The sequence below is a fragment of the Typopeltis vanoorti genome, chromosome 25 (genome assembly GCF_054136105.1).
Source record: "Typopeltis vanoorti isolate ZY-2024b chromosome 25, IOZ_Tvanoo_1.0, whole genome shotgun sequence".
NCBI lineage: Eukaryota > Metazoa > Arthropoda > Arachnida > Uropygi > Thelyphonidae > Typopeltis > Typopeltis vanoorti.
This window is the reverse complement of record NC_143573.1, coordinates 31,258,137-31,281,081: the sequence shown is the minus strand read 5'-3', so window position 1 is coordinate 31,281,081 and position 22,945 is coordinate 31,258,137. Positions and strand designations below refer to the sequence as shown.

The 22,945-nt window shown below is 37.0% G+C and overlaps 1 protein-coding gene across 3 annotated transcripts in view; it reads right to left on the bottom strand.

Moving 5' to 3' along the window:
• The window catches only part of LOC150092634 (dyslexia-associated protein KIAA0319-like protein), a 511,769-nt gene that overhangs the window by 363,902 nt on the left and 124,922 nt on the right, over nt 1-22,945 (bottom strand). For all 3 annotated transcript variants that reach the window (XM_090414369.1, XM_090414371.1, XM_090414370.1), the window contains 2 exons: nt 19,235-19,286; nt 7,816-8,167 (listed from right to left, as the gene is read on the bottom strand). In XM_090414369.1, the coding sequence (XP_090270495.1) occupies nt 7,816-8,167; nt 19,235-19,286 (404 nt within the window). The remainder of the gene's footprint in view (nt 1-7,815; nt 8,168-19,234; nt 19,287-22,945) is intronic.

Genomic DNA, 22,945 nt, shown 5'->3' with positions numbered 1-22,945 from the left:
GACCAACACACTCTCCATGGTACCATTTAAGACACCTTGTGCATTGCCTCATATCGGCAACTGTTTCTTCTCTGCATCCATGGCAATACCACCCCTCTTTTGACACTCTGTTTGTTCCTTTATTTTTTTTTTTGGTTCTTCCTGTTTTTTTAGTGGCAGCCTTCTCTTTCTTACTATCCTTTTCTTTGAAAAGATCTTTGGTCACTCTCTGGCCCTTATAATTTAACACTTTTCTTCATGGTGTTGCCTTTACAACTGCATAATTTGGCGTTGTCATTAACTCCTGAAACGATTTGCCAGTGGAATCTCATCATCGGAGTTATCTGAATCACAAGATGGAGGATTAGGACATGTTCTTATAGCTCGAACAGAATTCAAAAATTGAGCTTTACATTTAGAAATTGTTGGGTTTCTCTTTCCTGAGAGGCCACTTTCTTTATTGAAGTTATTCCTAATTTCATTTTGTTCGAAAAATATAAAAGTTTGCCTGCATATAGCTTTTGGAGTGAAAGGGACACCAATTGAAGCAAACTTTACTATTCTTTCTACCAAGTTCTTCTCTTGTTCTTTTGTTAGCACAGTATTTTTTCCTAATCTTTTCGTCATTGTCTTCTCTGTCTTTAAATGGTTCCTCAATGTTCTTCTAGATACTCCATGGCGTTCTGATGCTGCACATTGTGATAGTTGTCCTCTTTGCACAGCTTTCATAGCTGCTTCTAGTCTTTCATCAGTCCAAAGACCCCGTTTCTTCTTAACTTCTGACATTTTCAGAGGCCTTTAGCAATAAAATAAGTAACTATTATGAACAATCAACAAAAAATAAAATCATAAATTATAGCAGTTTAATAAGGCCCATCAACAAACTTATTGGGCCTTATTGACCGCCGCGAACTAGATTTAGATCATATCTATTTTCACGCACGTAAAATATGAATTCATTTAAAAATTCAATTAAAACATTTTTTATCATAAAACTGAATGTTGAAAGAACAATTTAAATATAAAAACAATACGAAAAGAACAATATTTTAAATTAAAACTTACGAATTATTGTGGTGTAATATTATTAAACGGGAAGACACAACCACCTCCCACAAAGGTCTAGGTCAAACTGACACAATGCAGTCGCTAGACAATATGCCGCCACTGATTTGCCATTGCTTATTGCGTCCTCTGTGTGTGTGTAAGAAACCAAACCGGAACCGTAAATGTGATTTTTTTAAAACGGGCTCTATTAGACACTGGGCCTTATTTGCCTCAGGTACCTTATATGGGTGGTAGGTTGCGAAAGGAGAAAGTTGTTTACATTTGATTTGAACGCCTGTATGTTGTATTCCTTAGGAAATATGTCTGGAGGAAGACTGTTCCACAGTACTGCAGTAGCAGGGATGAATGAGGAGGAAAATAAACTTGTTCTGTGGGTTTCGAGATGTACTGTGAAAGGATGTTGGGCGGCAGCTGTACGTGTTCCAATGGGCTTAGTACAGGGTGGGGGAATTATTGATGCTGTTTCAGATGAACATTTCCCATGGAAATATTTATAGAATATACAGATTGCAGAGACTAAGCGGCTATGTGAAAGTGGGGGGGGGGGGGGGGGAGTGAGAGAACTGAACCTTGTGGGATCCCAGCATTAGTTGGATGGTGAGAGGATAGGGAGCTGTCTACCATTACACATAGTGTTCATCCAGACAGGAAGCTGGCAATCCATCTGCAGAAGTCCTGAGGCAGTCCAAATGATGGGAGTTTGCTTAGTAAGCCTTTGTGCCAGACTCGGTCAAAGGCTTTGGAGATATCAAGTGCAACTACTTGGGATTCACCGAATATCTCCATGGCATTTGTCCAGTGATGGGTGATGTATGAGAGTAGATCTCCTGTTGAATGGCTTTGACGGAATCCGTACTGGTGGTCACTTAATAGCTGAGTACCTTCAAGGTAGATTAGGAGTTGAGAGTTGATGATTTTTTTCTCCATTACTTTAGATAGGACTGAAGTGAGTGAGATAAGGCAGTAGTTAGATGCCAGTGATTTGTCACCCTTTTTAGGAATGGGTTGAATATAGGCTAGTTTCCACTGGTGTATATATATATATATATATATACACACCAGTGAAGTAAGAGAGTGTGTACAGGTGACATAGGATAGGCGTCAGTTCCGACGCACAGACGTTCAGGATAATTGGAGGAATGCTGTCAGGGCCAGGAGACTTTTTTGTGTGTAATTTAGACAACAGATTTGTGATGTCTTTTTTTGGCAAAATGTTGGGCAGTTGTAATGACTGGAGGTCATTTGCCATTGTCAGTTATGTATGCATTAGAGACAAAGTGTGATGCCAGGAGATTAGCTTTTTCTATGGGTGATGTTGCAATTGAGCCATCTGAGTATCATAGAGGTGGGAATAGTGTAGGGCAAAAGTTACGGCCAATTGCCTTGGCAAGAGACCAAAAGGTACGGCTGCCGTTTGGACAGGCTGCAAGCTTCCTACTTTTAGCCCGTTCAAATTCTGTTTTGGAAGTATTGATAATTTTCTTGCATTTGTTATGGGCTTCAGTATAGGCATTGAATGAGAATGGGGTTCTTGATTTGAGCCAGTTGTGGTATGCCTGATTTTTCATTTGTACAGCCTTGGCACATTTTTTGGAGAACCAGGGTTTAGTTAGGGGACGGCAGGTCTGAGTAGTGTGGGGAATATATGTTTTCATGCCAGTGAGGATCACTTTGGTGATGCGTTCAGTGCATATGTTTGGACTGAAGACTGGAAACAATAGTCTAACCATGGGAATGAAGCATAGTAGTCTCAGAGATTGTCCCATTTGGCACTGTTATAATGCCAAACTACTCGTGTGGGAGTGACTGTGTAAGCGTTATTGCATGGGGGGAGGAGATGAGCACTAAGTTGTGGTCAGAGTTGCCCAGGGGGCTCACTATATTCACTGCATATTTGGAGGGGTCATTAGTAAGGAAGAGATCTGGGGTATTTGGAGAATAGTTTGGGTTATCTGGTATTCTGGTCGGTTTTTGAACAATTTGTGTGAGGTCATTGGTGACTGCAAATCTTTCAGCATCTCTGCCTGCAGGATCTCTATAACTGGAAGAGGAAAGCCAATTGGTGTTATGGATGTTGAAATCACCTAGGAGGTTGATTTTGCTGTTAGGAGAGTGGGACTGGAGAAAATCAACTTTTAAGGAGAGGAAATGAAGTTAGAGTGATTGGTGGTATTAGGAGAGCGACAGAGACAGCAGATGAATTTGACTGAGTGGGGGAGGGATATCTTCAGCTAAAGAAGGTCAAAGTCAGGCGATTCTAAGTTAGTTGCTCTCTGGCAGGGTATGTTGGAGCAGATATATGCACAGATGCTCTTGGGTCGAAAGGAGTTAAATAGTGTATAGTTAGGAAGGTTGAGATGAATAGTGCTGGGGGAAGTTAAGATTTGAGTTTCTGTTAAAAAGAGTAGGTGGGGTTTGGTGGACTGCAGATGGTAGTGGATGCTATTTAGGTTGGAGTTGAGGCCGCGGATGTTGGCGAAGTGGATATGCAAGGTTCTGTGAGGCATGGATTTGACCCCAAGGGTCGTGTGCATTTCGTATGCAGTGCCTGCATGCTGGTGTCCTTGGTGGCTGCTAGCGGCATCACTTGATTTTTGTACTAGTTTGGATTGTTTGTGGTCTATCACCCAACTGTTATCTCCATTTTGGCGTTTTTCTTCTAGTTGTCTTCGAGTTGGCGTCTTTTTTCTCTCTGTGCAAAGGTTAAATCAGGTCGAGCATGTATGCGTGACTGGGGACAAGTGTCCTTTAGCTTGTTGTTTATCACTGTTATAAATTTGGTTGTGTTTATTGGTGAGTCGCAGGTCAATTTCACAAGACGTGGAAAGTTCGTTCCGCCTTTCTTTTGTTTATGGGTCCAATACGATGCCGTTTTTTGTTCACTACATCGATGTAGTGAACAGATGATGCATGAAGAATATAAACCGCAGGCCAGAAAAGTGACAAGCATGATTAAAAAAGAAAAGAGTAGAATATGAGAGAAGACTGGACAGTCAAGTCAAAGCTTTTCCAAGGGAATTTTCTGCTGTGTGGCAAGCAAGAGGAAAAATAATTATGGCAGGTTGACACTGGTGGATAGTTATGGTAGTAGGGTAATGACAGCAAATAATATAGTGGAATTATTTAATGAACAATTCATGTTAGCTATGCTCTTGACCTGGTTATTTAATGAAAATTCTGCAGTGCTGAAGGTTCCTAAGGAGTGAAAAGAAGAAGATCAAGCGTTATTCTAGACCAGGTTTCCAATTATAGACAGATTGGTGTATAAGCTGCAGAAAATGAGATTAGAAAAATTGAAGACTATCTGAAAGATACCAGTAAGTTAGGTATGGTGGTACAGCGTCTCAGAAAAGGAAGGGGACCAGCAGCATGCCTCAGGATTCTGTTCTTGAGCCCTACTGATATTTTGTATGGACTGACTAGGGATATTCAAATGTTTACTGCTGATGCAAAGTTAAGTAGAATTATTAGGAGTATTGCTAATGTTAATTCTCTATAGGAAGATTTGAATAGATCTTTAAGCTTGGACAGATGAGTGGGATCATAGTTGTTATATTAATAAATGCAAGGTGTTACACTTTGGAGTACAGAGATATAAGACTACATACTGCAGTTTAGGAATTGAATGAGATTCAAGATCTTGGGGTGATGGCAGACAATGGGCTGAAGTTCTGAGGGCAAATTGCAAGCATTGAAAAGACTGCACATTGTATTGCTGCTATGATAAAAAGTACAATGACATGACACGGGATAAAGTGATGGTGGTGCTTCTATGTAGGGCACTGGTCCAACCACACATGCACTATTGTGCTCAGATTTGGTCGCCTAGTTTTCATTGTGATATGGAAATACTAGATAGGGTCCAAAGACGAATAACCAAATTGATATCAGGACTCCGGAGTGTTGTTTATGAAAAGCATATGAGAAAAAGTGGATTACAGAGGTTGGTAGATAGGAGGAGAAGAGGAGATATGATAGAGACCTTCAAGTTAGTTAAGGGATTCTATCAGATTAATAAAGAAGGAATTATAAAAAGAGTGTATGTTAAGATGGGAAGAACATGAGGCCATCCCTAGAAGTTGTATAAAAATATGGTGAAAAAGGGTGTGAGGAGTAGATTTTTTTTTTAATGGGAGAGTTGTTGGTGAGTAGAATGTATTGCTTGAATGCATTGTGAATGCTGGGAGTGTAAATAACTTCATTATGATAGACATGCTGCTGGTTGACTGGACACTGTCTGGGTGAATCTATTGATTCCAGGTTAATGAAATAATAATAGTAATTTATATTCTGTCCTCAATGTGCAGTTTCCTGCCATTTTCTTTTACTGTTTTCCACCATTTTTGTTTGTTATGTTTCCTGCCATTTCTGTTTATTTCCCATGATTTAAATATTTCTGGTTTATTTCTTGAAATTTTCTTTTCTTACATTTCCCATGACTTTCTTTTGTTATATTTCTGCACTTTCCTTTGTCCTGATTTTCACAGCATTTGCTAAGAATTCAGTTAGCTGAAATAAAGATTTTCAGCTTTTACTGTTTGTAACATAAAAGATAAAATAAATGTAAGATAAAGCTGTTTGAAAAGCACTACTGTGTTCCATTCCTAGATACACCTGTCATGGAACATAATGAGCATGTCTAAGAGAGGAATGTGTAATAATCCCAAATGGTTCATTATCCTTTTCTAATTATAGGAAACATACACACAGGCATTGGGTACTTGCATAAGCAGTCACACACTATCATCCATCCATCCAAGAAGTATGCCATCCACAAAACACTTGCACATAGAGCCAAAGCTATTTGTTCTAATGACACAGCTCTTACTACAAACTTCTGTTATTAACTTATTATAACTGTTATCTCAGCAATTTTTTTTAGCAAAGGCTACAACCCCTATAAAACAGACAAAATTACATGTCCCAATCATAAACTTCTTTCATATACGTATGAAAACATAGCTAAAGTTGTTCATAAATACGAGTATAATCTCCATACCACTTTCAAACACATCTCACTAGCAATATTCATCCATTCTCCAAAGGATTAGTTTCATCCTCTTCACATCCTGGAATGTATAAGTTCTGGCTTAGTCTTATACATTGATTATTGCACAAAATGCTGTTTAAGGAAATTAATAATATAGATGATACATTAACTAAATAAATTAACTTATTTCCAATATTTTGCCAAAGCTAAACTGGCATCTTCAGTTAAACTGGCAACATCCAAAGATCCAATTTACTAAGGAAATTGGAAATAACAATAACCTGTCCCTTCCTAGATAACCTAGTTATTACAAGACAACCATATGGATCCTTGGCCTTAACCATCTATAGAAAACACACCCACATCGGTAAATATATCCATTAACAATATAGCATTATAAAAACCTTAGTCCATGAGACAAAACTGATTTGCTCTGAACTCAACCACATACAAAACACTTTTTAGCCAATGACTAAACCCCACCTGAATTAAAAAATACTAACATCCGGTCTCCCTCTTAACATAGATTAATGACAAATCTATCACCATTCCATATATCCATGGCATCTCTGAAAAACGTGGCCAAAATCATAATAAAATACAGTCTTGTGATCACTTAAGAACTACACAGAAAGTTAGCATCCCTTATTTGGTCTCCTAAAGACCAAATGCAACCTTTCCTACCAAGTGACGAAATAGGCAAGAGGACCAAAATTAGGATATCAGAAAAACAAAATTACATCTATTTCCTAACCTGAACAAACATGGTTGCAGCAAACTACTTCTCATATGGGAAACTCATCTGTAGACAATCAAGTCAACAGCCAAGAACACTCAATCAAAGCCAATAGGTGATGTAATTTTAGGACTATAAAGCCCGGTGTTTCTCATGTTCATTCTCATTTATTGAAGTAATGCCTGCATGCACATGTTAATACAAGTGTATTATTCCTCTGAAGAAGTCAATTTAGCTTTGGTGAAATATTGGAAATAAGTAAATGTATTCAGTTATTAGATCATTTCCATTGTTAATTTCCTTAAACAACATTATGTTGATGAAAAAAGTTTTACAACTAAAAGCAATGCACAACACACAGAATTTATTAGTTGTTATCTAAATAAATAAATAAATTACACTGACTTGTTTAACCACCTAAAAGAGAACTGGTGACTTCTTCAGGTCAGACACATCAAAACAAATATAAATACAAAGGTCAAAAGTTGATCAAATGTTGAAAAACTGTTACAATGCAAAAAGGCCAGTTCATGCTAAAAAGTAAACGTAAAAACACATGGCATGCATTAGATGTCTCCATTTAGTGACAGAAGATGATTGTTGGTGAAACTGAAATCTCTAATGTCGAAAGATTTAATGAGAATTAAATCTTTCGAGAGATTTCCTATATCACTTAGTGTCAATCCTTGGTTTTCATTCAGTGATCCTTGCAAATGAATGACTGCAATAGATTCCTTCAGAAGTCTGGAATAAAAGTTGTCTTCTAAATAAGGCAGAGTTGAAAGGTTCCAATCAACTGCATGGTTGGTATTAGAAATGCAGATGGCTAAACCATGGCCAGAAAAGACAGCTAAACTTGCCCACCTCTTTTTTTGGGGGGTCAACATTTACAACACATTCCTCTCAACTCATGTCATTCTCTCATCCACACACATGGCACTAATGAGGTATAGGTTTTTAAACCATTAATATAAAAAAAATATAATACATTAATCAGCAAGTATTTATTTTAAAATTTCAAATCAGTACACAGTGATTTTACCTGAACTGAACTTTTAGAACCAGAAGATACAGCATCTGTATTAGTGACTTCAGTGAAGGCTGGAGTTGCTTTGTCACGTGTACTTACACATTTCCCAGATTTCTGTTCTCGCTCGTATCCAATAACACAGTTGCACATTCCTTGACGAGCTCTCTTATTTTTTGGTTCACATTCCTCATGATCAGGGCACTGATATTGTAATCCATACATACATGTTTTTATTCTGAGTGAAGTATCATGACCTGAATCCAATAAAGATGATTCTGCAGCATCTCGATCCAATAATGAAGTATCGCCATCATCAAGTTCATCATCAAATGATGAATCATGAAGGTATAAGTCATAAGGCAACCTATAAAAAATAAATTTTGATATAAATATTGTAAATATTTAACTAAGAAAAAGTGAGAGAAGGTAATAATTATTTTATTAATTTTATTTAACTAGTTGCAAATAATTTTATATGCCACTAATTCTAACATCAAATAATGATCAAACCAAGACAATCTCAAAAATTTTAATTGAAATTCTAAATACCAACCTTCATTTGAATTCTATCAGCCAGTGCAGAATTATTAATATCAGTTATATCATTCCGATAATAAAATGACCTAACTGACACCAAAACTGAACCTAGACATCTAAATGTATCTTAAATCTCTGCATAATTTAATCAACCACCCTAGCAACCATGACATATATACATATCAATGAAAACATGGACATCAGAACATAAGAGATGATGATAGCATTACTAAAATCTTTCTGAAGAGAACATCGAGGATTGAGAGGAAAGGACCGATTCTTTTTTTTGATACTGTGGGAACTGCAGCCATTAGATAACAAGGTGTAGTGCATATGATTAAGTTCTGCTGTAGGAGATGACTCATTAGAACAAAGGTTATAGTGTTTTTATAACATATTGATATCAAACTTTCCCAAAACCATATTGTTGGGAAAGTTTGTGAATGTATCTGCCTGTGTACACTGAAAAGGACAGATTACTATTAAATATTGTGTTACCAAGGTGCCTAAGAAAGGCTAAACTATTATTAGTTTCCTTTTCCATGATAAACTGGATTCTAGGGTGAAAACTATCATTTACATATGTTAACCAGATAGAAGGTTTGAGAGAGGCTGAGTCAAGAACTTGTTTGTCAAAATATTCCATAAAAAAATTGGAGGAGGGGGGGGGGGAGAACCCATAGAGGCACTTTATATCCGTTTATAAATTTTGGGCATCCAAGAGAAATATTTTTATTCTTTTTTTTTATACAGGCATACCCCACATATACAATGGGTTAAGTTCCAGATCACTGTCATAACTCAAAAATCATTGCAATTCGAAGCAATGCATTTTTTTCACATATCGATGCATGTACTACACTGCAATGCTCATATACAGACTTAATTGTCCTAAATAACACATTTATAACTAAACACACTCCAGGCCTTATATTTCAAAAAAGAGTGAACATATAAATCACTGGTTCAAGATCACTGTCATAACTCAAAAATCATTGCAACTCGAAGCAATGCATTTTTTTCGCATATTGATGCATGTACTGCGCTGCAATCCTAAATAACACATTTGTAACTAAACACACTCCAGGCCTTATATTTCAAAAAAGGGTGAACATATAAATCACTGGATACTGTTTTGCGAAATAGGGTAAGCTCACCAATACTGTACCAGACACTATTTGACTAAAATACTGTAAATACACTTTACTTACCTTTACTATAGTCTTCTTTTCATCAAATAGGCTTTGCGCCTGATTGTGAATAATACCCTGACTTAATGGAACATGTCGACTAGTATGATCATGAATACATATTATTAAAAGTCTCTATATCATCTGCAATTAGGCTATCCTTTTCTGTAATCAAGAGTAGTGTTCACTGGAGTCACAGTTTTTACTTCATCCAGAATTTTCTTTTTGTTTTTAATCACAGTAATGACAGTAGTACATGCTAAGTCTAGCCTATGGCCTATCTCATTGTTTAAAACCCATCCTCACTATGTTTAATAATTTTGATCTTTGTATATAAAGTAATAGTCTAACTTTCATTCCACCTTTATCTACCATTAGTATGTTATTTTAATTTTTAATCAGGACAAAAACAGTAAAATAAAAGTTATAATGTAAACAGTTTAATAATATTCACAGAGATGCAAAATGAAACATGTGTGTAAGCAAACTGATGACAGCAAAGCCAAGTGGTGGTAGCTGATACAAGCAGTAGCATCATATCGTTAAGGTGTCATAACTGAAGCAAGCACCTCAAGTTCGGAGCATGGTGGCAAGTAAAAATCGTCATAAATGCAAAGCATCATAAGTCAGGAATGCCTGTAAGTGATAAGGTGTCATTTAAGGGAATATTGGTGAACAGTGAGGTTATATGAAAGCTAACTAAAATATCTGTATTATTTAATGTTAAATTCACAAAGAATTTTAAAATGGAGAGGATTTTTTTATATAGGATATATTTTATATAGTGGTACGAACCAGTGAGGGAGGTAAGAGCTAGCTAACTGTTTTGCTTTATAGCACTGGGAATCTGTAACATCTACTATAGATCTTAGGGAGGAAAGAACTGAAGGGTTTGATTTTTTTGTGATTTCAGGAGGAGGCCAGGAAAAAACTTTTTTTGAGCAGACTTTTCAAGTTTTTGATGGATATGGATACTGTATTTCAATATTGAACATCAAGTCTAGCGCCAGTACTTGCTTTGGAACAATGGCAAAATTATGACCAAGACTTAGGGCACTGATGGCAGCATCGCTAAGTTTTGATAATTATTATTATTATTATCCAGGCCTCCATGGAGTCAAAAGACTCATCGTGGGAGGTCCTTCCTAAGAAACACAAAGTCTATCATACCACTCCTTAAACTCAATGACCGCTCTCGCTCTCACCACTCCATCAGGCAATGCATTCAATGATTCAACCACCCTCCATGCAAAGAAACCACCCCTCACCCTCTTGCTCAGTTTCCTTTCGTATCTTCTAGGGATGGCAGTGTCAACCCTGTAATCACCTTTCAACAGTTTAAAAGTCTCAATCATATCACCTCTCCTTCTTCTATCCACCAAACTCTGCAGTCCACATTCCCTCAGCCGATCCTCATAACTAACATTATACAGTCCGGAAATCATCTTTGTTATCCACCTTTGTACCCTTTCCACAGTTAATTTATCCCCTTCAAATCCTGGGGACCAAATCTGAGAACAACAGTCCAAGTGTGGTCTGATCAGGGTCTTATACAACGGAATGATAACTGTTTTATCTCTGCAGGTCAGTGTCCTTCTCATTATTGCAGCAATCCTCTGTGTTACCTTCACCACCTTTGCAATATGGCCACTAAATTTCAGGTTTCTATCAATCAACCCCAGATCTCTTGTCTCCCCTACTTCCTCCAGTAAAACTCCTCCCATAGCATATGCAGCGTCTCATTGATATTTCCCAAACCTCAAGACCTTACATTTTGCTGCATTAAACTGACACCCACATTGATTTGCCCATCTATCTAGCTTATTCAAATCCTCTTGTAGGGCTACTACATCTGCACTATTACTAATAATCCTTCCCAGCTTCGCATCATCTGCAAACAACTGAATATCCCCTTGCAATCCACTGACAATGTCACCGATATAAAGGTGAAACAATACAGGTCCCAGCACAGCCCTGTGGGGCCCCACCTGTAACCCACTGCCTCCTAGAAACTGCACCACCACACACAACTCTCCGATACCCGCTGGACAGCCAATCCCGAATCCAGTTGACCAATCTGACATCCAGAGCCATATGCTGCAACTTAAATATCAGCTCATCATGTGGCATCCCGTCAAATGCCTTTGCTAAGTCTAAGAAAATGGCAGTACAGTGAAACCTCGGTTGTGGAACGACTCTCATCTCGAACAAATCGGTTCATGAACATAATTTCTGAACAAAAAATGCACCTGTTTCCGAACAGAATCTCGGTTCCTGCAGACACCTGCTGGAATTTCTGGAAAATTAATTAATTATTATTAATTATTATTATAAAATAATTATTTTATTATTATTTATTATTATTATAAGGTGCATCCACGGAGTCAAAAGACTCATCGCGGGAAATCCTACATTGACACACTAACCATTATTCACACAATACCTGTCATACTTCCCCTTAAACTCATTCCCATTCTTGAATTTGCAGTGCCTTTTCTTGATTTTCTTTGTGTTTTATTTTTATAAATTATTATTAAATAAGCCACCATGTGGCCGACGAAGGATAGTGATAGCAGCAAAGCGAAAAGAAAAGCTGTTAGAAAATGATAGAGGTGCAAAAAGAAAATCACATCAAAACATGAAAATGGAGTTTGTGTTTCAGATCTTGCTATGCAGTTCGGTATGGTGATATCAATGATCTGTACAATACTCAAAAATAAAGAGGCGATCAATTTTCGTCTATATTTTATCTATTTATTGTGTTTATTCCTTTTGAGTAAGATTTGATGCATTTTCATTGTTTTGTATACAATTTTATGCATGAAGTACTGTTATAAAAGTTTAAATAAGCAATTATCTGGGGTTTCGGGAATGGATTAATCCATTTTACATTAATTCTTATGGGAAAATCGTTTCAGTTTTCAAACAAATTAGTTCCCGAACAGCCTTTAGGAACGAATTATGTTCGACAACCGAGGTTCCACTGTACATGCCTTTCCCTCATCTAATGCTCTTGTAACTTTATCATAAAAGGCTAGCATATTGCTAAAACAAGAGCACCCCTTCACAAATCCATGTTGACTCCCACAGATAACACCACCCTCATCCACCCAATGTTGTATACAGTCCCTCACTACTCTCTCCAAGATCTCAACAACCACTGATGACACACAAACTGGCCTTTAATTAGACACTTCCAGTCTGTTTCCGCCCTTGTGCAATGGCACTATCTTACCTTCCCTCCACTTCATGGGCACCTCTCCTGCAGCCAGACCCTTACTGAAAAGCCAGGTCAAAGGCACCGTCAGTTCCCCAGCACATTCTCTCAAAACTTGTGGTGAAATACTATCCAGTCCCACAGCTTTACTGACATCCAGAGTACTCAGCATTTGAAACACACTCTCCTCCTGTACCTCTAAACCTCGAACCTGCCCTATCCCTCCAGTATTAAAACTGAACTCCTCCAGGATGAAATACTCCAATAAAGTGTTCATTGAATTCCACTATGTCCTCTGCATCAGTCACTCCATTCCCATTTTTATCCCACAATATCATTGCCCCACAGTCTTTTCTCCTTCCATTGGCCACATTGCCAAAAAATTCCCCAGGATCTTAGAGCCAATCTCCTCTCATACTCCAGTTTCGCCTTCCTTACCATACTAGTCACGTGTCTTATATTCTTCATGCATCCTCTCTTCACCTGTCTCCTTATATAGCTTCCATAGTCTCTTTTTCGCATGCAATTCCTGTTTAATATTATTTGTCATCCACTTTACTCCAAATTGTGTCCTCTTCTTCACTCATGGTATACAACTTACTATTGCTGCTAACAAATATTCTTTCACAATTTCCCACATTTGCTATCTACACAACGACATTTACATAGTCACAATTACGGAAGTGTGAAAATATGATCTGTTCTTGATTTTCCTTTGCAGAAGTCCCACTGATACATCTTTAATAATGGTGAGAGAATTAATGTATATGTACATTAATGACTATAATCATATTTTGACACTTCAACAATTATGAATTGGATAAAGAGTTGCATATTGTATTTATGTACATAAATCAAGCATACATGAGATACACTGAAATGTGCTATGAAAAACTGACTTTTTTAGAATACCCCAGAAGTAAATATGATACAACTATGTAACTAGCACATCCTCTGCAAAGTATGTTTTCTGCAGGGATATTTGTCAAGCTTAGAAATCAAAAATTGGCTTTGCTAAGGCTCACTGACCATTCAACCTAGCACTGGAAATCAAATGGGGAAAACATTGCACTGGCTTGTGCAGATGACATCATTATCTGTAGAGACTTGTCAGGATGTTATACCTACTACATCTAATTTAAGTGAGGCAAGTAAGCAGCCTATGAGTCTTGTCATGAAGCACGAAAAGATTAAATATGTATTTCAAAGATCCATCATAAACAATAAACTTGGATCATAAACTTAGTTACTGCTAATTATTTCTTTAAGCATGTGGATAATTTTATTATCTAGGAGTCAACATTAATAACTATAATAATAGAGGAGAGAATTAGGAATGACAATTATGGATACTTGGCAATCTTACAACTCCTCAAATCCAGATCATCATAAAATCCCAGTGAGTTAGCCTAGTGGCTATGCACTTTGCAACCATATGCCTGGGGAAGGAGTGTCCTAGGCTTGATTCCCATTGGCAATATGAGGAGCTTAAGGATCTTTCTCAATTGTGGACAGCAGGGTTCCCCATCCAGTTTACCTGGGGTTTTTCATCCCACAAAGCAAGCAAACTGGCCCTGTGAACATACAGGCTACAGTCAAAAATACATACTTAATACCTCATTAGGAGGGTTCAACCAGTCCTAAGGATTGGTCAAGGAATGGGGGGGGGAACACAAATAAATAAAAATCATAAAATTCAAAGGCAAACTAAGTCTAATATTAACATATGATTGTGAGACAGTTAACAAAAAAGTGGAGATAAAGCAGAGGGACTAGATGGAATTTCACCACATGTTTTAAGGAAATGTGCTATGGAACTGACTGTGTCATTAACTTGACTGTTTAATGGGACAGGTTCCTAGAGAGTGAAAGGAGGTAAAATAGTAGCATTGCAAAAAAAGGTGGTGGTAGAATGGAGGTATCAGACTATAGGCTTGTTTGCATTTCTTCTATAGTTGTTAAGCTCTTCGAGAAATTGGCAAGAACTTGTATACAGAATTGGACAGATGAGGGCAATATTATTTATGCAGGCCAGCATGGATTTATTAAAGGGTGCTCTCGGTTTAGTAAGCTGGTTACCTTTTACAACAGAGTAAGTGGATGAAGGTAAGGCATACACTGTCATTTTGTGTGTGGGGGGGGGGATTTTCCAAGGCATATGACAGGAAACCTATCCTTGTAGTCCTGTGACAATATTCAGTTGGTTGCAGATGATGTGACACTTGGGGGGGGGGGATTAGCAATAGTGCCAATGTTTTGGCTCTTCAAGAGGATTTGAATAAACTGGAAGGGATGGACAAAGGCATGGGGATGTCAATTTAATGCAACCAGATGTAAGGTTTTAAAATTTGGGATCCGCAGAAGGGATGCCTCATACTCACTTTAGTGGAGTTATACTGGCAGAAGTAGAAGAAGAAGCAGCAGCAAGGGATCTTGGGGTAATTGTGGATAGAGATTTAAAGTTCTGGGGACATATTGCAAAGGTTGTGAAGACATCTCAGAAAACTGTGGCAATGTTGAGGAGAGTACTGACCATGAAAAATAAAAGTGTGCTGGTCCCATTGTATAACGCTTTGACCAGATCACATATGGATTTTTGTGCTCAGATCTAATCACCTGGGTTTGAAGGGGATAAAGTAACCTTGGAGTAGGTGCAGAGAAGGATAATAAAAATGATGTCAGGACTGTACAGTGTTGATTATAAGGATAGACTGAAGGCAATGTGAACTGTAGAGTTTAATGGATAGAAGGCAAAGGGGGGGAGGGATACGATCAAGACATTTAGGCTGTTGAAGGGTTATTATCATATTAACACCGAGATTTTTCATATGGTAGAACAACGAAAAGGAACAAGGAGACAAGAGGCCATCCCTGGAAGTTGCAAAAGGAGGTGGTGAGTAAAAGGGTATGAAATAAGTTTTTTGCATGGAGAGTGGTAGGAGCATGGAATGCAATGCCTGAGAGGGTGATGAATGTGCATACTGTAGATGATTTTATGGAGTGGTATGATAGACTGTGTTCACTTGAGTTGACCTCTTACGATGAGTCTTGTGACTGCATGTGGATCAGGAAAAGAATATTATTATTTTTGGACCATTCTTACAATCAAAATACTGGACTGACTGCTTGAAGATGATTATCATTTATAAGAAGTAAGGAAATGAATGGTTTAGCCACATCTGAAAGTCAGATGACCATATGATCAAACAAGTAGTTACAAATAAAACTGACCAGAATGACCAAGCAAGAGCTTGTGATAATGAAAGATATAAATCAAATGGATGAAGAACTCACTTCAGATGTAGCATGTGATAGATGGAAAAAGATGATTTGGGGGGGGGGAAGAGGTACAGCATTAGACCTAATTGGTCCATTAAACTTTTGAACAAGGTAACACTTCATCTTTCTGTAGCAACAAGCATGGTATGCTGAAATATGCAAGTGAGGACAGCTGAAAGATATATATATATATATATATTTTTTTTTTGCCCTGTTATCTATGATAACAATGTAAAAAATGATTCTTGCATATCCATGATATAAGAATCATGTTTAATAATGCTCTAGCTACATTAAGATGAATTTCTTCCAGTATATTCCAAATCTCTTTTTTGTAAGAAATGCAAACTAAACCCCTAAGTGATGACTTTCATTGCCAGGTGAAACACCACTAACCTGCTTATTGAAGATTTACTATATTTTGTCTCCAGAGCAGGATTTTCATTTTCTATTACTCTGCATCAATGTATGCAGTGCAGGTGATGGACTTGATGGGCAAACTCAACATCCTGTTATTAAGTACAGAGCCAGTACCTCTCCATTTGAGGATACAACAGTAAAGAGGTTCTGTAAGCCAGGTGCTAGATAATACAAAAGGAACAAATATGATTGTAACCTATCAGAGAAGCTTTCCCGCTAGCAGGTAAATGATCGATCTTGCTGCTACTTTCCCCTCTACCAGATCATGCCTGTGAGAAGTATAGTAGTATGTAGAGAATGATGTCAAATAAAATATTCATAAAATAAATATATATATATAAAATAATCAAAAGAAAATATTCAAAAACATGACTATCAAGATTCTAGGTACAACTATCAAACCAAATAACAATTGGATCACCCCTGAATCTTAAAACTCCTAGAAGAAAAAAGAGGCTAAAAACACGTTAAATCAGAATAATTCTGAAGAAACCAGACAACACTATAAAAGGCTAAAAAATAAAATTGACAGAATGTGCAACAAAGGAATCATGGTTAAAGTAAAACAATGTAAGGAAGCAAATAAAAAGCATGACACTAAAACTGTTTACAAAATAAAAGATCTAACCAAAGAATATAATAATATCACTTTAAAAATGAAAAATTCTAATAATATGGAAACCGACACAATCCAAATAAAAAAATATATATATGGAAAAAATACTACCAAACATTATTCCAAAGAAACCAAACGTGGGATTCATCAAATAGCAAAGAAAAAGAAAGACACCTGCTATCCTAAAAGATGAGATAATTAAAGCAATAAACCAAATGAAACCATCCAAAACTCCTGGAAAGTCCTACTGAACTCTGGAAACATGGAGGCCAGGGAACCATAAAATATTTATTGAAACTTTTTAACCAAATTTTATTCTCAGGAGAAATACCTAAGGATTGGAAAACTGGAATCATAATACCCATCCATAAAAAAAAGTGATAAACAAATACTATAGCAGAAATGTACTGGGAACACACTCTACCACTGTACTGCAGCTTCATTGCCTATAAACAAGCCTTTAATTCCATAGACAGAGGATAGATTTCGAATTGTTGACTTTCATTTCAAACTTTTACAAAGACACAAAAGCACTCATCGTATTTAATAATATAAGCACAAAAGAATTTAAGACAGAAAAGTGAGTTATGCAAGGGTGCCCACTCTCACCACACTTATTCAACATATACCTAGAGAAAATATTCAAAGAAATCTCCAATGAACCAGGGATAAATATAAATGGAAGGGACATCAACCACATCAAATATGCAGATGAAATAGTAATCCTGGCAGTGTCCAAGCTACAATTAGAAAAAATAGTCCAGCTTCTAAATGAAGCATTTCTTCTAAATGAATTTCTTCTCAAAACTTTGGAATGATCAACAGCAGTAAGACCAAAATAATGAAAATAAGAAAAGAAGTCGAAAACATCTCCATAACCCTGGAGAACTAAACCCTAGAACAAGTAAAATCCTTTGTCTACTTAGGAAGCACCATTACATACAATTTAGACAGCACTGAAACAGTAAAACACAGAATTCACATTGGATGGTCGAACATGAACAAATTAAACAAAATATGGAACAATAACAAACTCTCAAAACATCTTAAAATCAAACTATTCAAAGCCATGATCATCCCTACAGCAACATATGGAAGTGAGTCATGGCAACTCACTAAGAAGGAACTACTCAAAATAAGTGCATTTGAGGGGAAGTGCCTAAAAAAAATAAACAAAACACACTGGACTAAAATTACATAATTACAGAATGAGTAAAGCAGGATCTCAACTACCAGGACAACCTCACAGACATTATTCTTCAACAACAGCTCTGATGGTTCAGCCATGTCCAGAGAATGCCTCCTCAGAGACTTCCAAACATCGTGCTAAATGTAAGGGAAAACAGTGCCCACCCGGAAGACCGAGGAAAAGTTGACTCGGGGTTTTTCATCCCTCAAGACAGGCAAACCAGTCCCGTGAACTACATACTTATGGCAAGGAAAGCAATGGGAAACCATCTTGCATCATATCTCCCTAGTAATCAGTTGCAACCCTCTCAAAGAGAGGAGGCCACAGGATTAGGAGATTCCAGTCAAGACTATTGAAGGCTTTCTCAAGGTCAAGGAGAAACTATCAGTGTTTTTTTTTCTTCTCATTCTTTAATCTTTTCATTATTCTTGGGATATATAATTCATAAATCGGGAACATGTGAAAAAGATGCAGATAATGTCAGCCAAGCCATAACACTATTAAACAACTGAATGGTGTGGAGCCAACACATTTGACAGAAAACCATGAAGATGATATTCCAAATGATAGTAGAGAGAGTTCTGATATATTTGAGGAAGAGGGAAAGCGACTTAGAATGCAAGTTGGAAGGAGCCATGGAAATAGATGACTTTTGTGACAAGAGTTCAACTAAGCCCAGAGACTAAATTTGTGAAAAAATTGAACCATTTGGGCTCCTGGGATGGCCATTTATGATGGAGAAGGGAAGTACAAAGCAACAGCAACACTGCAAGTGGAAACCCCTTTAAGACTCCATGCAGAAACCCAAATAATAATTTCTTTTGAACATGAACCTTTCACAAGCTGTTTGAAATTTTGCATATTATGTAAATATTGTATATTCAGCATTTATAAAGAAATGTAAACATCCTTAAAAACTTAAGTATTCCTAAAATCATGAACCTTATTCATAATACACTAACTTCAATTATATAAGTGCTTACGTTTGCGATTTCAGATTTCCTACTTCACTTTGTTCTTCCTGTGAATGTGAATCTGAACATAATATATAAAAAGAAAAAGATTTGCATTAGCAAATAGAAAATATAATGCATTTACTGTTCTAAAAAAAACAAAGATAAAGTTTTAAGTGAGTTAAAAGTATTACACTAATTAATACTATAGTTATTTGTAAACACAACAATCTTATTACCGAAATGGAAAAACTTTTAAACAGTGTAAACTGATGATCAAACTGGTTGGTGCATTTCCTTAAGCCAAGCTATTCAGAATAACTTTTTCATTTATGAAAATTCTAAATTTTTCATTTGCATATCTGACACAAATAAATGCTTTATTTACGTTGTTTATACACACACGACTTCTTAATACATTATTAAATCATTATATGCATCTACAATTGGGGAAAAAAAAAAAGAAAATATACATATTAAAAAAAGAGAATATTAATAAGGTCGAGCACCTTTTGTGTCATGTGACCAGGACATGCCTGTACTTAAGGCCTTTAAAACCCACAGTCTGCCCATACTAGCCTTTGTAACTATAATTTTACCTAAATACATATACACTTGTGTCCAAAAAAAGATAAGAATGACTACATTTTTTGCTTGTAGAGTAAAAAATCTGAGTACAGCCAAATGTGGACATAAATTTATTCCCAGCATCTAACAAATTATATTACACAAAAAATGTGTTAAAAATTTCTTACAAATTAAATTGCAATAGGTTTTTGGCAAAAGTTACAAATTTCCTAAGAATATAGTTAATGAATTAACGAAGAATACTTACCGAAAACTATGCAGAGAGACATTTCTGTATGGAATATGTTCACCCACAACTGAAATGCAGTTCTCACAATGTCATAGTTTTGCCTCAAGAACTCCTAAGGAGTTCTTGAGGCAAAATGGCCCACTTCTCTTTCAAAGCAAGGATAACCTTGTTTGTTTTCTGGAAGGGAATTTCAGCAGCAATGCACCTCCCTATTGCTAATCAAATATGTTCTATGGGCTTGAGATCTCGGGATTAATATCCTTGAGATCTCGAGGATATTAATCAAATCAAGCTAGCCACTCCATTTGATTAATATCCTCGGTCTCCACTGCTCGTGTACAACATATTATGGCATTGTCAGCTATAAAATATGAATTCATCACCTACAACACCACGGAACAACCAAACATGATGTTGAAGAACTTCGTTACAATACTGTTCACCAATCACAGTTCCTTTTTTCCAGCATTTAGCTCAGTACATCCATTAAACATAATATTTCCTCACACAACATGACCCCAGCACCACTGTATATATCCCTTTCGAGAACATTCTCGCAATGATAAGCAGTACTACTTTCATGCCAGACCAAGTGTCATCTAGAACAGAGGAAAGACTAGAATGACTTTGATCTGTAAAGAGTACATTAGCCCATTGGTATCTTGTCCAATTTTTAGCGATACAACACTATGGAAAACAAACGATGAACTGTGGATAAAGGGGCGCAGACTACATGCCTTCAGGCATATAGGCCTACTTGTTACAGATGTCTTGCCACGGTTTTTTGATATATTTGTGTACCTGTGCTTGAATGGAGCTGACTTGCAAGCTGACCTGCCAAGGTGTAGCAATTACATTTCTGTTATAACCAAAAATCTGTCTTCATGCTCCCTGGTAGAGTGAGGGTAACTTCTTAGCAAATGTCTGGAACACATTCCATTGGTTTGAAATGCTGCCCAGAGCCTGGATACAATACTATGTGAGATTCCAAACTCTCTGGCAATATCAGTAATTCTGCAGCCTTCTCCAAGCTTTCCAATTTCCAGCTTTCCAAGAGTGTTTGTGCAAGCTCCTGATAAAATAAGTATTATTTTCAGTTATCGTTTTTTATTTTCGTATCGTATTTTAGAGCGTCTGTTTGTGTATTTTTGGTGTGTTATAACTTATTATTTAATAAAACACGTTGCAATAATTATGGCACTGTACGAAGGAAAATGGCGGCCAGTAATGATGGTTCGCCATCTTTATCAAAGAACGGTAGTTTAAAAGAAATGAGTCAGTGTACTAGCTGTGAAATGTACGCTTTGCGGAGTGCGGTCGGAGTGTGGATAGATGATAATAAAGGATTGAATGTGTGTAGAAAATGTAGGGAGAATTAGGAATTGAAGTGTATTTCGGATCGTGAGTGTGATATTTTTGTTAAACTTCAGAATGAAGAAAATAGCGATATGACAAGAAACGGCAAGGTTGTACATGAGAATTATGAGAGTGTGAATGTAGAAAGTGTGAATGATAGTATTAATGGTTTCTCAGAGAATAAAAAAGATGAGATAGATGCATTGAGTGAGATCGCGTTGTTGAATGGTGCGATAGAACGGGCAAAACAGCAGCTAGAGTACATGAACAAAAGTTGACTGAATGAACCAACCAATAATAAAAGGTATGATAGGAAAAATAGGCGTATGAATGTGAACATGAACAAAATGAAGGATAGAGTGCTGTATGGAGACTCGTTAGTACGAGGTGTGTTAGTAGAGGATTTGACAAAATTGTACCAACCTGGTGCGACCATAAAGGATGTAACTGAATCTATTAGAGAGCAAAAGGAAAGGGTGAAAGAAATGATTGTTGTGGCAGGTACGAATGATTTGAAAGGAGATAAAATGGAAATGATAGAAGACCTGAATGAATTGTTTGAGGTAGCAAAAGAAAAGAGTGAGAGAGTTAGAATGATTAGTCTTTTGCCACGGTATGACAGTGAAATGCCTTAAAAGGAGGGCCATAATTGCGAATGACTTTATGCGTGGGTTATGTATGACGAGTGGTGTGGAATTTGTAGATGCGTGGATTGAGTTTGATGGGCGAAAGGATCTATATAAGATGGATGGCTTGCATTTGAATGGTTACGGTGTAAGAAGACTTGAGAAAATGTTGCTGAATGTAGTGGATGTGCAAATTCAGGGAAACTAGATTTGTTAAGGGGGGGGGGAGTAGATATACAGTCCTTAGGGAGGCAGTTGAATGTGTGAATGAATATAATATGCTAGAGCAAATAAGGACAACAAACCAGAGTGGGATGGTTAGTATAAGGCAACAAGGTAAGGCTGGGGCAAATGGGGGTCTTAAATTCATGTACACTAATATTAGGAGTATTAGGAACAAGAAGGAAGAGTTTTTGGCCATGGTTGGCACTTCCAGACCACAGGTTATTGGTATTAGTGAAACATGGCTGACTGTAGATGATATAGCTAGTGGGATTGAATGTGATGGATATAGTGTGTTCAGGAATGACAGAGAGAATAAAATGGGGAGAGGAGTATTGTTGATGATAGCTGATGAGCTACAGCCAAGGAGAATAGAAGTTGAATTGCAGGATAGAGAAAAGAGCACATTTGAGGCCATTTGGTGTAAGGTTGTGGCTAGCAGAACTAAATATACAATTGGGTGCTGCTATAGACCAGGTGATGGAAAAGATGGTGGTGACAGTATGCACAAGCAACTAGAAGAAATGAGTGGAAGGAGGGTGATTATTATGGGAGATTTCAACTATGGTCGCATTGATTGGAGTGAGGAGAGGACACATGGGAGGAAGGAATTGGATTTTATGCGGTTATTAAGGGATAACTATCTGCGACAGCATGTAATGGAAAATACTAGAGGTCAGAGAGTGCTTGACCTAGTAATTACATCTGAGGATTTGGCTG